At 41.1% G+C, this 16,204-nt stretch overlaps 1 protein-coding gene across 1 annotated transcript in view; it reads left to right on the plus strand.

The window, feature by feature from the left end:
- The window catches only part of CCDC141 (coiled-coil domain containing 141), a 178,219-nt gene that overhangs the window by 132,971 nt on the left and 29,044 nt on the right, over positions 1 to 16,204 (plus strand). The window contains exons 12-17 of the mRNA XM_059727244.1: positions 54 to 230; positions 2,727 to 2,906; positions 4,589 to 4,714; positions 6,003 to 6,191; positions 6,498 to 6,677; positions 11,872 to 12,021. Of these exons, the coding sequence (XP_059583227.1) occupies positions 54 to 230; positions 2,727 to 2,906; positions 4,589 to 4,714; positions 6,003 to 6,191; positions 6,498 to 6,677; positions 11,872 to 12,021 (1,002 nt within the window). The remainder of the gene's footprint in view (positions 1 to 53; positions 231 to 2,726; positions 2,907 to 4,588; positions 4,715 to 6,002; positions 6,192 to 6,497; positions 6,678 to 11,871; positions 12,022 to 16,204) is intronic.

Genomic DNA, 16,204 nt, shown 5'->3' on the forward strand with positions numbered 1-16,204 from the left:
ATTTACTTTTTGCAATTTGAGGCATTTAAACTGACTCTTGTGTATTTCCATAGGTAAATGATGATGCTGAAAGACTGAAGGAATTCTTTAAATCTGATGCTCTACACACAGACAATGAAATGGAAAACAAGACTGTAATGGAGACAGCTGAAACTCAATGGCAGACGGTTGTAAAGAAGATTCTTTCCACTGAGAATATGGGTCATGGTTTCCTTAATTTAGTAAATATGGTGAGAAATGAAGTTATCACCTTAGCCAGGATTATTTGTTGAACTCACAATAATACCTTCAATTAGACACTATACTACAATAACCAGTGACAAATTAAGATTAAAACTCTGGATTCTGATCACATCTCAAGCAGCCTGTCCAAGGCATGGCATTTCTAGTGTTTGTCAAGATGGAAAAAACAGAACACTATTAGAAATAAATTAATTCAGCAAACGGCAATGTCATCATTAGTTTTAGTGATGGAATGGGACACAATTTGAATTAAAAACAAAATTTGGACAATGGAAATTCCCCAAAAATTTATTTGGAAAACTGAAAACATTTCATTTTAACTTTAAAAATAAAAGAAAACATTTTGACATTCTCAAAATGGAATGCATTAATTTCATTTTGTTGAACTGATCTGGAAAGCTTCCTTTCAAGTCTGGTAAATGTTAAACTGCGTTCCCTAACGCATTACTTTGTAGTTTTTTGTTGCCCTTTCATTGTCCCATATGACCTGAGAAAAGCTTCCATGCAGACCAGGTTCACTAACCTGTGTGTCTACTTAGATAAAGTGGTTTTCCACTGAGCTTGGTTCATAGGATACAAAAAATAGTTCCATGCTATTTTTTTTAACTGACTGAAAATGAAATATCTTAGGTCAATTAAAAAAATGTATCTAGATTCAGGTTAAAGTGGCCCAAAATAAAATATTTAATTGGATCAAGAAATCTGGACAGACATTTTGATATTGTAGAAACTGTATTTGCCATTAGAAAATCATTCCAACAGGGAAGTCTTCTTTAGCTTTATCATAATGTCATGACACCCCAAGGCAAACAGCACAGTATTGATTCAGGTCTTTGTTCCAAGGGGAAAATCTGAGCTGGTAAATTAGGCACCTACCTTAGGTGGACTTTAAGCCCCTACATTGCAAAAAGTAATCCAAAATACTCTTGCTCCAGCAACCACAAAACTAATCAGTTGCCTATATGCCAGACTGCAAAGTTTCCTATGCATGTAAACTTTGGGTAGGGACAGACATTACATAGAAACCAGTTTAAATGATCAGAAACTGGTTTAAACCTGTAACAGAACAGATGTTCAGTGCAGATAAACCAGTTTGAGAATGGCTGAAACTGGTTTGAGATAAACCTGGTTGAATGTAGTATCAGACTTAACTGATTTGGCTCAAACCAGTTTATGCAATGTCTGTCCCAGACCCATTGCTGGTTTAAAGTAACCCAGATACCCCCAGCATCCTGGCATGCTCTCTGGGCTGGGCAGGGCTCTCTGCTCCACAACAGGGTTGGTCCTTCCCCTCTGCTCCCTGGCTGGAGCTCCAGAGACTGCAGGCTGGTTCCACCCTCCCCTCACCACTCCCTGCTAATCAGGAATTCCCCCCTCCCTTCTGCCTTGCTGAGGAGGTGTCTGTGTATTAGCTAGCAGACCACATGCTGGCTACAGTCTGTGCTGAATCAACAGGTAGAATCAATAAATGCTAGTAATGTTCCTCTGTTGTTTTCTTAATTGGATGATAAATACTGTTATCAATTCCATGCTGGGCAAATCAGAGCTCCTGCCAGAGCCTGGCCACACTCCCATGAGCTCAAAACTATGCAAGGAAGGGAGAGCTGTTCTAGCACCCCCCAGCTTCTAGCCTGAGCCACTGCAAGCACGTGCCTGCATTTCTGGGATGTCTGTCTGGTTACAAAACTGATTTAGCCTAGCCAGGTTAGACTAACCTGCAAAGATCAAATCAATTCAGGTTTAGGCTTTTTGAATGTCTGTCCCTTGCTGTCCACATATGCTGAGAAGCAAACCAGTTTGAGCAAGCTGGACACCCAGCACCCACATAAACTCTAATGTAATCCAGATATAAGCACAAATAACACATCTACAGCAATGACTTCGATACAAAGCACAGCAGCCACAGAAATATTCATTCAGAACATACCTGGTGTTGATAGTGGTTGATCCGCTGTGTACTTTTCATATAAAAACTATTGTATAGGGCTAAAAATACCCACCTGCAAAGTGGGAACCCTGAGGGCTCTTCAGCCTAAGGACAGTTAAACCCATATCCCCTACTTCCCAAGTGAGTGCCCTAATCACCAGGCATTATGGCATAACCATAGAATAGTTGCACCCTTTACTCCTCCTTTTGAATCCGGGTCACTCCAAAACCAAGAATACAAGAGGAAAAGAATGAGCTCAAGGGATCATGACTATAACTTAATAGGAAAAGCACTCAGCTTACAGGTGGGACACCTGGGTTCTGTGCTTTCTGGATTGTTTCTGCTTATTTAGTCACTTGCTAATATAAAATGCTTAAAAGTTTCTGTGAAACTTTATTGATGAAAAACTCCTAATCTTTTTTTTTGGGGGGGGGGGGGGAGTTGTTGTTTTGGGTTTTTTGGGTATTCTTGTAAAAATGTTGCAAGTGAGGGGTGGGAGAAGGGGCAGAATTATTCTGAAAAAAATAGAAGTTACATTAATATTTTATTTATCAGGTAAATGAGAACCTCATATTAAAGTCAGGCAATGTTGTGGGAGTAACTAAAGAGGCTCTTAATAATCTGAATAAAGTAAAGGAAGACCTGACAGAAATTTGGACAACCTGGAAGCTTCAAATAAATCAAGTTAAGTCCATCAAACAACAGAGCTGGAAACTTAAAGAGCAGTTTAAAAAAGTAAGTGAAACGTGATTGATGAAAGAGTGGTGCTAAATAGGGCTGTGTGAAGCTTTGGGTGGTGATTCAATTCAGAGGACATTCAGCCCAATTCAGTGGGATAAATAGATTCAAAACTCTCTGAATCTTCAGAAAAGATTCGGAGAGCTTTGATGATTTCGACCGTCCCCAGTGGCTGCAGCAGGGAGCTACAGCCAACTCTGAGCTGGTAAGCACTAGGGGCAGGGAAAGGGGAGCTGGGTGAGGGGACCATGGGGGAACCCTGCCAGCCCCTATCCCCTGCCTGCTCCCCCAGCCCCCCCCCGCATGGCTGCCCCAGCCGCCCCAGCTCCCAGCCCTTAAAAAAAAAAGCCCCGGGGCTCACTGGGTGATGCCAGGTGAGGAGCAATCCCCACTGCCCCATGCTGCATGGGGAACTCTGCATGAGCCCCCTGACACCCTCCACTCCCAAGCCCCCCCCCCCATTGGCTGTCCTTCCAGGCCTCTGGTCTTTTAAGAATAAAAAAAAATTAGAAAAGCCCTGGGACTCACCGCTCCTGCAGTGGCCTTGGGGCTTTGGGGGGCTCCTGCAGAGCCCCTCACACGGCATGGGGCAATGGGGGAAAGTAGAGATTGCCCCCCACTGGCAGGATTTTTTGTGTTTTGGGGGGTTTTTTTCTTAAAGTTGGGGCTTTTTTTTAACAAGTGCCGGGAGCTGGGGTGGGTGGGGCAGCCATTGTCAGGCTGGGGGGGATGGGCCTGGCTGATTCAGAGCTTCGGCAGCAGCTGAATCTCCGAATCAGATTTGCCCAAAGCGATTTGGGACGCTTATTTAAATCAACAAATCAAATCGCTGTTCCCCAAATTGGCCAAATCCAAATCCAAAGCAAATATTAGCTGCTTCACACAGGCCTAGTGCTAAACATTTCTGCATTATTATTAGTCTGAATAATAATAATAATTTATTAGTTTTCTCTTCAACTAATAATAGATCATGTGAGAGAGAAAGATTGTCCTGTGGTTGGCATAACTCTATACTTCATCTCTTCAATAGTCCTCATATCATTTCTTGGTAGTGCTATAAGAAATTTTTCAATATTTTGTTGATACCAAATAATTTCAACCAACTGCATTGCATTGTGCAGTTGGACATACCCTGACATATAGATGTTAGAATCAAGACATACCTCATTAAACACTCCTCCAAAATGCCAGCTCTTAGCTTTCACTTGATTTTTGACTACAGAAAAGAAAATAGAGTGATACTTCTGTTGCAAAGAACTCAGACCACAACAGGTCAGAATGTTTTTGATACTATGGATTCCTATTTGAAATCTCTGGGTTTATCTTGGGAATCATGTATAGGTGTTTGCACACGTACAAGTGCTAATATTGAACAACACCACTGAAGAACTCTTATAAGGATCTCATGGCAACCTGGCTGAGAATCACTGAAAAAGACATCTATTCCTGCTTTATAACTTTCTGTGACCTTTTTAAAGAGCAGAGGATTTAAGCAAATAAGACAGGTGAAAGTTCAATGTGAATAACCCTATTTATTTGATAAATACAATATCATTTTATGGGATCCCAGTGATGCAACTCATATTTCTTAAAATGTACTTGTGAAATACTAGCTTTTAATTCAAAATGTAATTAAAGCAGATAAACATATTTGGTTGTTGCTTCTTTGTATCCTTTAGACTACCCACAGTTCAAAAATTCTTCAAGAGGCACTCAAACCAGCCACAACTGTCGACCTTGGAAGTAACCTTCACATTCTTTTGGATCTACAAAAAAAAATTAACCAAATGAAACCAGAGTTTCAGGTGAGAAAATGGATTGTGTTTATGGGAGGGAAGGATTTTTTGTGATTTCTCTTATTGCATCAACTATGCAGTTGGCTGAGATGCTGGACAAACATTTCTTAGACCTGAGGAAAGGCACTTGATGCCCAAAAGTTTGTCCAATAGCTCTCCGAAATATATACCTGGTCCACTAAAAGATAACATAATATCCTTGCCTCTTGTACACTTTCTAAATCATCATGTCTACAACAGTACTCCAACACTACTACATTTATGGTATTCAAGTAGAAAAAGGCTTTGATCATACAGGCTTATTGCTTATGTTGACTTCAGTTGGACTGCACACACTGTTTATGTCTGCAAATTCATGACGTTCTATTTTATGCTGTATGTGGAGTTGTGTGAATGGGCACACACACTGCCACTGCTTTCTGTGTAGTCTAAACTCCTCAAAATGTCTCATACGATACTATCTGCACAGGGAAAGGCTGACTGTACAGAAGAAAGGCTAGCCTAGTGTGCAAGAACAGAAAAAACTGCCTAGCTCTGTATATAGGAGCTGTATAGCTGATCACAGACTGGGGTGCTTTAGTGAGTTTCTTGCCTTCTCTGTATTGTATACCTGATTCCAGATGCACAGATTCACAGAAGTTTAAGTCTGGAAGGGACTGCATGAGATTATTCAGTCCAGCCCCCTTGCTCTGGGCAGGAAAGACTGCTGGAGTCAAATAACCCCAGCAAGGTGTGCGCCCAATCTCTGTATGTCCTATTCTCTTCATTCATTCACTGCTGACTTAATTCCTAAATTGTCCTGCCTTCCAGCCACCAGAAGTTGAGTCCTGGTACAGTGACTCTATTGATCCCCTCTAAACCTAGAAATCATCCAGATCCAAGATGGCATTCACCTGAGAATTAGCTTGTATCCAATAATATCTGACTGAAACTGAGAAAGGAATGTAAATGCCACAGCAAGATCCTTTTCCATTGTATTTAGTTCCCTCAAATTTGCGAATCCATTATAATCCCAACATACCTAAAGACATGAGAATATGGGAAACAAACTGCTAGAATGTCCTCCACTGAAAGTCCAGATCCGAGCCAAAGCTTTCCAAACTATAGGATCTCATGGATTTGAGATTTTGGTTCATGCCAAAATGTCTCAGTTCAAAGATAAGGTGAGCATCTCATAGTGGCACTTACTTGCTTTTCCAAATCACCCTGCCCATCCCTTATGTACGTTTGTATTTTATTAAATGTAAGATATTTCCTTTAAATCTAAGTAAACTTGAGTGTCTGGGGGTTTTTTTAGCAACTGAGTGCTGAGGTTGAATACATGGTGAAGTTATCAGAACTGCTGAGCCTAAAAGGAGTTCCTGGGCAAGAAAATTCTGAGAAAGTAAGTGAACTTATTCATCTTCATCAAAAGATAAAGGACATGATGACAGAATATGATGATATTTTGAACAAGACAGTCAAATTCCATCATGTTAAAGAAAAAGTGAGTATAATAATCTTTACCATAAATATAACTTTCTTCCTCCCAGAATTCATCATTTGTCCATTTTTGGTACTACCTATCATCTTTCTTTTGCCACAGACTAATGACATATATCTACTTATGGACATAAACTAAAACACTGGATCTTAAACCCTCTAAAATTAGAGGAGTTCATAGTCTGGACCTAAATCCAAATTCTGTGCTTCAGACTCATCCCTATGTGGTTTATATTAACATATGATGGTGAAAAATGAAAGGGTATAATTTCATTTAAGGAATTATCTCAAATACTTGCTAATTTTCCAGATGGACTGTCTCATAAAATCAGGAGAACTTGAGATTCCTGAAACAAATGAAGTCCCTGGTGATGCACATCAAGCTAAGCTCCACCTTACTAATACTCTGGAGAAACATGCACATATCAGACATCTGTACAAGCTGGCACTTACCCTTGGAGTGGATATCTTATCTGCAGTACAAAAACCTGTAAGTAACATCAGAATGATCTTTAAAATTTGGGATACATTTGTATATCTAAACTTCATCATATCCTGAATTCAAAGAGCATATCCAACTAACATCTGTGATGTGCATACAACACAGTAAAGTATTAAAAAAACTACAATCTAAAGGAAGGCAGAAAAAAACAGTAAGCAAAATGGTTAAGTCTTTTCACACTTTTGTTTACTTTATTAAATCTGATCAGTCTGCAGATTTTGTTGCTCATCACACGAAAACAATGTTGACATATACTGTTGATGGGTCATATTAACATTATAAACTATTGTGGCACCGGAAATACACATTTATTTTATCTGCAACTTTGCTATTAGTTTAAAATTAGATCTTTTGTTAATGCAACCATATTTTGAAAATGAGAAAACTGAGTCCAAATAGGAGGAAAAATACAGAAACATGAGCACCAAAGGGAAAAGGCTACCTTTTCCTCCCTAACACTCTTTGTAAAAGTCAGGTCCTACTAGCTGGTTTCCTGACAGTTGCACATAGGTTTTAGACTCCTAATGCTTTTTTCAGGTTGCATTGCACATACATTTTTTATAAATCAAATGGTGGTAAGCATACAAGGGAAAGTATAATAAAAATGTAATCTTACTAGTAGAGTCTGGGCTTCCCCCAGAATCTGATTTGTACCATAGCAGGGATATTTTTTAGGACAGAATTATTTATTCAGGACAAGCATGTCATTTATCCTGTATACATTTGCAGGAGAGGAAAGGGAGTATAAAGCGCTCCTTTGCTTCCTAGCACAGGCTGTCTGCCTCATTAGTCTGTGAATGAGACCACGGGTCATGTGTAGATGAAATGAGAGCCATGTGTACATGACACTTCAAGGTGGGCCTAAATGCTTTTGTACCACTTTAATGGTGTCAGTGTTTGCACGCCTCGGCGGCATATTGCTCATTAATCTAGTTGCTGTAGGAAATTCGGCGGCGTAATGCGCCTTAAATGACTTGGGGCACAGCAAACTAAAACTCCTTTGAGGAGTTTTAGTTTGCTGCCCCTATAGCCATGGAGTGCAGCACTAGGCTCCATGCAGGTCAGGGGCTCTGCAGGAAGCCCTGCAGCAACCTGGAAAGGCAGTCTCCACCCAAGAAAAGCGATGAGCCTGATCTCCAATCCCCCCCCCCCCCCCGAGCTGCCTGCCTACCTGAGCTATGCGGGGACCTGTGCTTCCCTCCATGGCTGCAGTGCCCCCCGGGACCACCCGAGTCTGGTGCCTGTGGGCAGGTACCACCTGGGGGGAGGCGGGGCATGGTTGCCACAGAGAGAAGCACCAATCCCCACCCCCCTACAGCCCAGGAACCGCTCCATCCACCAGCAGCTTGCCACCCCCTCCCTGCTGGAGAGGTAGGTAAGTCAGCAGGGTGTGTGCATGACACGGGGATTTAATCAACCCTAAATTGAAGCGGTGTTTTTTTAAAACCCACCGCTTCAATTTGGGGTCTCCATTTCATCTACATACACCCCAGGAGACTAGTCTATATGGGAAGACCACTCCTCTACCTAGAGGGTGTGCCTACATGTTGCCCTATGGAGACATTGTTAATGCACCATGCTCTAGTACTTCCTTTTGGAACTACTAAAGCACAGCACAGTAACTGCCCATACTGTGCCGTGTGCATAGTGCATGGTTATTTTTAGCAAGTACTTCACCATAGCAGCTCACTATAATGGGGAGCATGCTGCTACATCGCTACTATAGCAACATAACATCACATGTAGATGCACCTAGAGGGGAGGGGAATGCAGAAGAGGTGAGGAAGTAATCTCCTATGGCAGGGGCCAGTAACACATTAATTGCCCAGGATGAAGAAATTGTAAAGGGCACAAGGGAACGAAGTCTGACTCTTAAGTCCTTTCTACACATATTATACAATTACTTGGTTAATTGCACAATTAATTTACACTGGCTACATGTGCAAATTAACTATCACATCATACAAAGGTCTATCCAGCTATAAAGTTAGAGCTGGAAGATGTTTACTAACTTTATAGCTGGTTTCTGTCCCGCTTTACATAGATACTAGGGTCAGAAGGAACCTCAACAGATCATTGAGTCCAACCCTCTGCCCTGGGCAGGAAAGAGTGCTAGGGTCAGATGACCCCAGCCAGATGCCTATCCAGCCTTCTCTTAAAGATCCCCAAGGTAGAGGAGAGCACCACCTCCCTTGGAAGCCTGTTTCAGATTCTGGCCACCCTTACCGTGAAGTTCTTCCTGATGTCTAGCCTAAATCTGCTCTCTGTCAGTTTGTGACCATTGTTCCTTGTTACCCCAAGAGGTTCCCTAATGAACAGAGCATCTCCAATTCCTTGCTGCCTCCCCTGATGATTTTGTAGGCGGCCACAAGATCACCTCTCAGCCTTCTCTTTCGGAGGCTGAAGAGGTCCAGGTCCCTCAGTCTCTTCTTATAGGGCTTGGCCTGCAAACCCTTAACCATACGAGTGTCCCTTCTCTGGACCCTCTTTATGTTATCCACATCCTTTTTAAAGTACAGCGCCCAAAACTGGATGCAGTACTCCAGCTGTGGTCTGACTAATGCTGCATAGAGGGGAAGTATCACCTCTTTGGTTCTATTTGTCATGTATCTGCTATTGAATGATAAAGTGTGGTTAGCTTTGCTGATGATTTCGTCACACTGACAACTCATGTTCATCTTGGAATCCACTATGACTCTGAGATCCTTTTCCACTTCTGTACTGCTGAAAGGGTCATTCCCCAGCCAGTAGATGTGCTGGATATTTTTACGCCCTAGGTGCAGCACTCTGCATTTGTCCTTGTTAAACAGCATTCTATTGTGTTCAGCCCACTCTTCCAACCTCTCCAGGTCCACCTGCAATCATTCCCTACCCTCTGGCGCATTCACTTCACCCTACAATTTTGTGTCATCCACAAACTTAGACAGAGTACACCTCACGCCCACATCCAAGTCGCTGATGAAGACATTGAAGAGTACAGGTCCAAGGACTGAGCCCTGTGGGACCCCACTGCCCACATCATTCCAGGTTGATACCTACCTGTCCACCACCACTCTCTGGGTGCAAAGCCCAAGCCAGGTTGCCACCCACCAGACTGTGTAAACATCTAAGTCACAGCCTCTTAATTTATTTATGAGAATGGAGTGAGATACCATATCAAAGGCCTTCCTGAAGTCCAAGAAAATGACATCCACCTCTACTCCTGCATCTAAGCATTTTGCGCCCTGCTCATAAAAAGAGACAAGATTAGTCAGGCATGATCTACCTCCTATGAACCCATGCTGGTGGCCCTGCTACATTATTTTTCCCACCAGATTCCCACAAATATGATCCTTAATAGTTTTTTCAAAGACTTTTCCAAGGATAGAGGTGAGACTAACTGGCCTATAATTACTCAGATCCACCTTCCTCCCCTTCTTGAAAATAGGGACTACACTGGCCCTTTTCCAATCCTCTGGGACCTGACCTACACACCATAAGTGCTCAAACATCTGTGTCAGTGGTTCTGCTATGACACCGGCCATTTCCTCCAGTACCCTGGGATGTAGCTCATCTGGGTCTGCTGACTTAAACACATCCAGTCCATCCAAGTGACTCTGCACCAAGTCAACATCAATAGTTGGTGGACTGGTGTCCCTCTGATGCCCATCTAAGAACCTATTTGGGGACTTGTCTTGACCCTTATTCAGGAACGCTGAGGCAAACATTGAAGAGCTCAGCTTTGTTCCCCCTGTCTGTCACTAACTGCTCCTATTTATTCATTGGGGTCCTATGCTGCCGTGCACCTTTCTTTTAGTCCCTACATACCTAAAAAATTACATTTTGTTGTCTTTAATTTTCATTGCGAGCCTCAGCTCCATGGTTGCTTTGTCCCTTCTAACTGCCTCCCTGCAAGTGCAGGCCAAGTAGGTGTACTCCTCCTTGGTAGCTTCCCCCTGTCCACTGCCTATATGCCTCTTTTTTTGCCCTTAGGCTTCCCTGGATTTCTCTGTTTAGCCAAGGAGGTTTTTGGCCGTTTTGCCCCCTTTCCCTCACAAAGTTATAGTTTCCCTCTGCGCCCTAAGGACCTTTTCCTTTAGGAATGACCACCCTTCCTGGACTCCCATCTCTCCAATACTCCTATCCTGCAGTGTGTCATTGACTAAACTCCTGAGCACCCTGAAGTTAGCCTTCCTAAAGTCAAGCACTTCCACCCTACTAGGTATCTTACCCACCTTACACCATACGGTGAATTCTATTAATTGATGGTCACTGTCCCCAAAGTGACCACGGATCAGCTCACCTACAAGGTCATCCCCTGTGGCCAACACCAGGTCCAGTAAGGCATTCCCCCTAGTGGGACCATATACCTCCTATATTAGGTGAAGGTCCTGTACGCAGGTTAAGAACCTACGTGATTGGTTGGATTTGGCTGACTGCCCCTCCTATTTGCATGTGTAGCATAGCTATGCCCCCATGACTAGGAGCCCCATCACCTGACTGTCAGTTGATAGAGACTCCACACTGCAGGGGTGCACCATGCACTGTGGGGACTGCTGGCCATAGCACCATCCCTTGGGCTGCCATGGGTGGGAGACTTGTCAGCTGGTGGGAATCCCATCCACAGCAGCCCATGGGGCACGGCTACAGATGGAAGTTTTGTCAGCTGTGGGGCTCACAGCAGTGGGAGTTGGGGCAGCGTAAGTCTGGGATTCTGATCCTTGGCTCCCCGTACACCAGCAATAAGGTATGATAGGTGTGATAAGGTGTGAAGGTAAATGCTGGAACCCACAATCATGCCTCTTGCCATGGACATGTGGCATTGCAGGAGGCACAATTCTGTGGATTGTGCATTGGATCCTATCTAAGTTTTACCTGAATGTCTAGAAGGGCCCTGAGCCATAGTTCCCTCTCCTGACAGTAGCTGTCAGTGTAGTAGCTATATGTATCCCCTGATTGTAAATTAGGAGTAATGCCTTAATCCAGTTCTAATGGTTACTTTTACCTGTGATCAAATAAACATTCTTTCTTAGAGAAAATTGTATTTTAAATTGATTAAACCTATGATAAGGCATGGAGTATTACATATTTTAAACAATATGCAGTATCTTAGAAGTTATACGTTGGCAATATTGTATAGGACATAAATGAAGCTCAAAATTAATTTCCTTTTCTTTGTTTGTCTTGCTTGCTTTCATTTTAGTGCCGCCTTAATGTTTCTGTAAAGAACCTACAGCAGGAGCTGGCTACACTTGAGAATGACAGTATTAACTGGAGCACCAAAGCAGATAAATATGAAGAGGAGCTGTCACACAACTTCCAGTACTGCACAACTAAAGAAGAGATAAATGAGGTTTGATAGGGGGGAAAAACAGATTAAATTTCTAAAAGTTGTTGTGTGCTATAGTATATGTTACTAGTTGTTAGTCCATAGAGATGCCTCACACAAATGTAGTGATGATGATTTTCATCTCAGCAGCAGTCTTTGATCCACTTACCAGTAGTAAAAATATACAGTCTTATGTCTCTGTAGTTCAAGTCTACATCAAGACTTGAACTGACAGTAATGTGCTTTTCACAAAAAAGAGAGGTGGAAATGGAGCAGATACACTTTTCTGGTTCTGAAGCTTCAACATAGCTTTTATCTAAATCTGGTTCAGTTCAGTTACATGGGTTTGTAGGTATCTAAAGAAAATCTTCAAAGAAAAGTCATACTTTTGTCACATAGCTGCAATGTTGTCAAAAATAATTTTTAGTTTATCATAGGAGTTCAAATGTGATGTGCAAATGAATTTTTAAATGACATTATCTATGGTTTTTGCTTTGTCTGAAGTCTAAGTTGGCTAGAAAGGGTTTTGCTAAAAAATATTTAGTAAGTTTTTACTTTAGAAATCAGAATATCAAATCTGGTCCCCTGGTTTTCCTAAAGGAATTCTGGAGCCCTCAGATGTGTGTTGTGAACATTTGAAACTGTAAGAGGTTTTACACCTTAATAGAGAATCCTTTCAACTAAATGTTCATTTGGCACAGAAGTTAAACAGAAAATCAAACCAATATAAATAATAAATAAAGGGGTGGTTTAACGGTGTGAATAAGGTCCCTTTGCTTTAAGTCTTGCAGTCTATCTTACAAAGAGCCGTAGTCTTACCAATTCTCCAGTCACCATAGGATCTTTCAGGGTAGACAGGTCTTAGATATTGACTATAACTTCCATCTTTTATATTTAACAGAAATATTTAAAGTTTTATTCTATGTTATAAAAAATAAAATGTACATTTTAGTCTTCCTTTTTAGGTCACTTTTCTTTAAGTCAACACAGTAAATTTACATGGTAGGTCACAGTTAATTCATAGCTTTAAAAACAATACATATGTCACTTTAAATACTGCTGTGATATTTTCAGTTCTGAGCACCCAGCTAAAGAGCATACGAGCTTTGGGACAAGGTCCTTCATTTGGATGTATGTTTAAGCAGCAACTAGTGCAATGGAGTAGAAGTCAATTGCTGAAAAACTAAATATTTCGAACATAAATATTTTGAATTGGAATTACTGCTATAGTGTCATGGGAATTGTTGTTTAAATGCCTCAGGCCCTCATTTCCCTCTATGGATAGACTCTCCAGCTGGACTTCAGTTTTCTATGATACAACCCAGCTATGCAATTGTCATGATACACTGACAAGAGAAGAAGGAGATGAACAGGGAGCTCATTCTGTAGAAGAAAATTGTTACATTGTAGTACATATGTTACAACTCCTGCTAGTTGCAATAACATGAATGAGAATATTTCAGGTCTCAGTATTTCACTGAAAATTCAAGATTGTATGAACACAAAAAGTATACATTTTCCAACCAGTTCACCGGCTAAGACTCAACAGGTTTGAGACAGCATATTGGACAAGGTGGACCTCCAATCACAATACTGTGTTTCTAGGAGTTTGCAGTGATGTCTCTTAAGTAGAATTATATTTAGTTACTCTTTGAATTTCTTCAGGAGAGAGAGCATGAGTAAGACAGGAACTACTCCCATGATTTTAGCTCCCAAAACCTAGATGAAATCAGTGGCAGTGAATTTATAACAAGCCCTGTGCCCCCACTCTTGCTGTGTAAAATCCCTGAAAAATAATTGCAAGTTATCTTCTTAGAGTATAAATTATGGATATTTATTTTATTTTAAATTCAGAAAGTTATCCTGACTGACTGGGTTAACGCCGGTCACCCCCACTAATTGAATATTGAATTTAATATAAGTAAAATAATACTAAATTGCCCCTTTGATGACATTTCTTTAATTAGGTTCTATATCTATTATAACTTAGCACAGATGATGTTTCTTAAACAAACACTTAGATAATTGTTCCTGCATATGTGTTAATTGACTGCCACTTTTCTTCATAAAACATTTTAAATTAAAGCTACATCAAACTCGAGTAAATCTATGGCAGTAAATTAGTTCAAGAAAGTAAATACTTTTCTTCTTATTTCAGAATAATTTAAAATACTACTAATAATACTTTTTATTTATGTTCAGTAAATATCAAAAATAAGTCTGATGTTATTCTAAAAAGGAAGCACACATGTATCAAATAATGCATAATAAACCATCTACCAGATCTAAGCAAATAAATATTTTACTCTGCATTTCAGTAGCAAGAAGCAGTTGTAAGTGCCTATCAAGCAGTAAGCAAATAGCAACCAGGTAGTTTAATCATTTGCAGATCACCAGTCAACAACACCAAATTTCAGGTTTAAATCCATAATGTTTTATGAGCAATACTTTTCGCCCCTACTGTAAACATGTATGCATATGCTCAACACTCGTCACAATTCGGAGCATGAGTCAAGTACATGCATACGCGCTTGCTGGATTGGGGCCTCACTGGTATTTAAAAACACCATATCCAAATCGGATATAATGAGTTAGTAGTCTGTGATCTGCTAGTAACAAATTTATTATATGCTCAGATGTATACAGCCAGATGTAAAATGGTCTTGAATGACAAAACAGTGACATTTTTTTTCTTTTTAAGGGCTTACAAAAATTAAAAAGTGAATGTGTGTTCTTTAACACATTATACTGCATGAAGAATACCTCTAAAAGGCCTTTGAGCATCTTTATTTTGCCTCTGGCCTAGCTCACCAGTCTCTGCCCTGGAAGGAAAACAGCCCATGCAGGGTCATTACTACTTTCTCAGAGCAGCACGAGACAAGCATGGTTAGGACAATAACATACAAGGGAATGATGGTGGAAGCATTTCACTGGGCAACCCTTGCATCTTAAGCAAGCACAAAGATATGTATGTTGGACTAGATGCAGCCTTTAGCGCAAGTCTGGAACCAGGCTTGGACTCGTAGTCCTGTAGCTGTAGGGCAGCGCCTTGACTGCCTTGCACTTTGCTTCTCCTTTCTCTCTATTCAAGGTGGGTACAGAGAAAAGGAATATGCAGAGCTCTGTCTTGTTCCTCCAGCTAATTCAAAGGTAGGAAGTAAGATATGCCAGGTATAGGCAATTACTTCCCTTCTAAGCAAGAGGGAACCAGGGCCTGATATATTTCTTGAGGGTATGACTACACTGTGGCAAGAGAACTGACTGTGTAGTGCAGAAACCACAGTAGTTTTAAACTCATTACCCCTGCCACTAGTAACAGCATAGCCAAGGCAGCATGGGGCTCAGAGCAGGCTAATTTACTTTCTCAAAAGCAGGTACTAGTACATAAGGTAGACAATTTACAGTTAGTTCTGTCTACGTTCTGTCTACGTTACACACATCAGTCACATCTGTGACAATAATGTAGACCCATGGTCCCTTGTCTGCTTCTAGAACAATGCAGCCCTGTGCTGCCCCTTACCCAGGTCTTGCGGTAACCCAACAATTTAGCCCTATGCTAAGATATTATACATAAAAATAAAAATGGTAGAATTCTTTTCACAGTTTAATCTGTCTCATTCACGAGCAAGTTTACAAACCATCAGTGAATGCTTGTAAATATTCTGTATCCTAATGGCAATACACCTTGAACTTAGTCTCTACCCTCCCTATCCTTTCATACACTTACAGAAAAGATACTGAAAAGTTTGGGCTGAGCACCCTCAGCTCTCAGTGAAGTCAGTAGGAGTGGACAGCTCTTAGCCCCCTACACACCCCATTGCTAAAAACCTGACCATTTTTTTCTCTTATACTTCCCAGCTGGCTTTACTTTTCTTTTCTTTCTATTCTCTCTGTCCCTTTGGAAATCTCTTTTCTGCCACCCACATTCACTGCCTATTTCAATTACCAGTGCTACAAAGGGCTTGAGGTAAGAATGAAAAAAAGGAAGGTTGGATAGTTTTTCACGTTAAATTTCTTCCTGAAATGTCTGACAAGATTTTTAATTGTTTTTCTCAAACTTTCCTGGTAACAAAAATGGAGTTCAATCAGCTTTATGCCCTGCTTTTATCAGTTGTTTTGTGCTTCTTGTGTGATAAATCTTGGTAATTGGCATCTGACAATACCCCTCCTCCACCATCATTCCCCACCTATGACAGGCCAGCTATAG

Source organism: Alligator mississippiensis, chromosome 4 (genome assembly GCF_030867095.1).
Source record: "Alligator mississippiensis isolate rAllMis1 chromosome 4, rAllMis1, whole genome shotgun sequence".
Classification (NCBI taxonomy): Eukaryota; Metazoa; Chordata; order Crocodylia; family Alligatoridae; genus Alligator; species Alligator mississippiensis.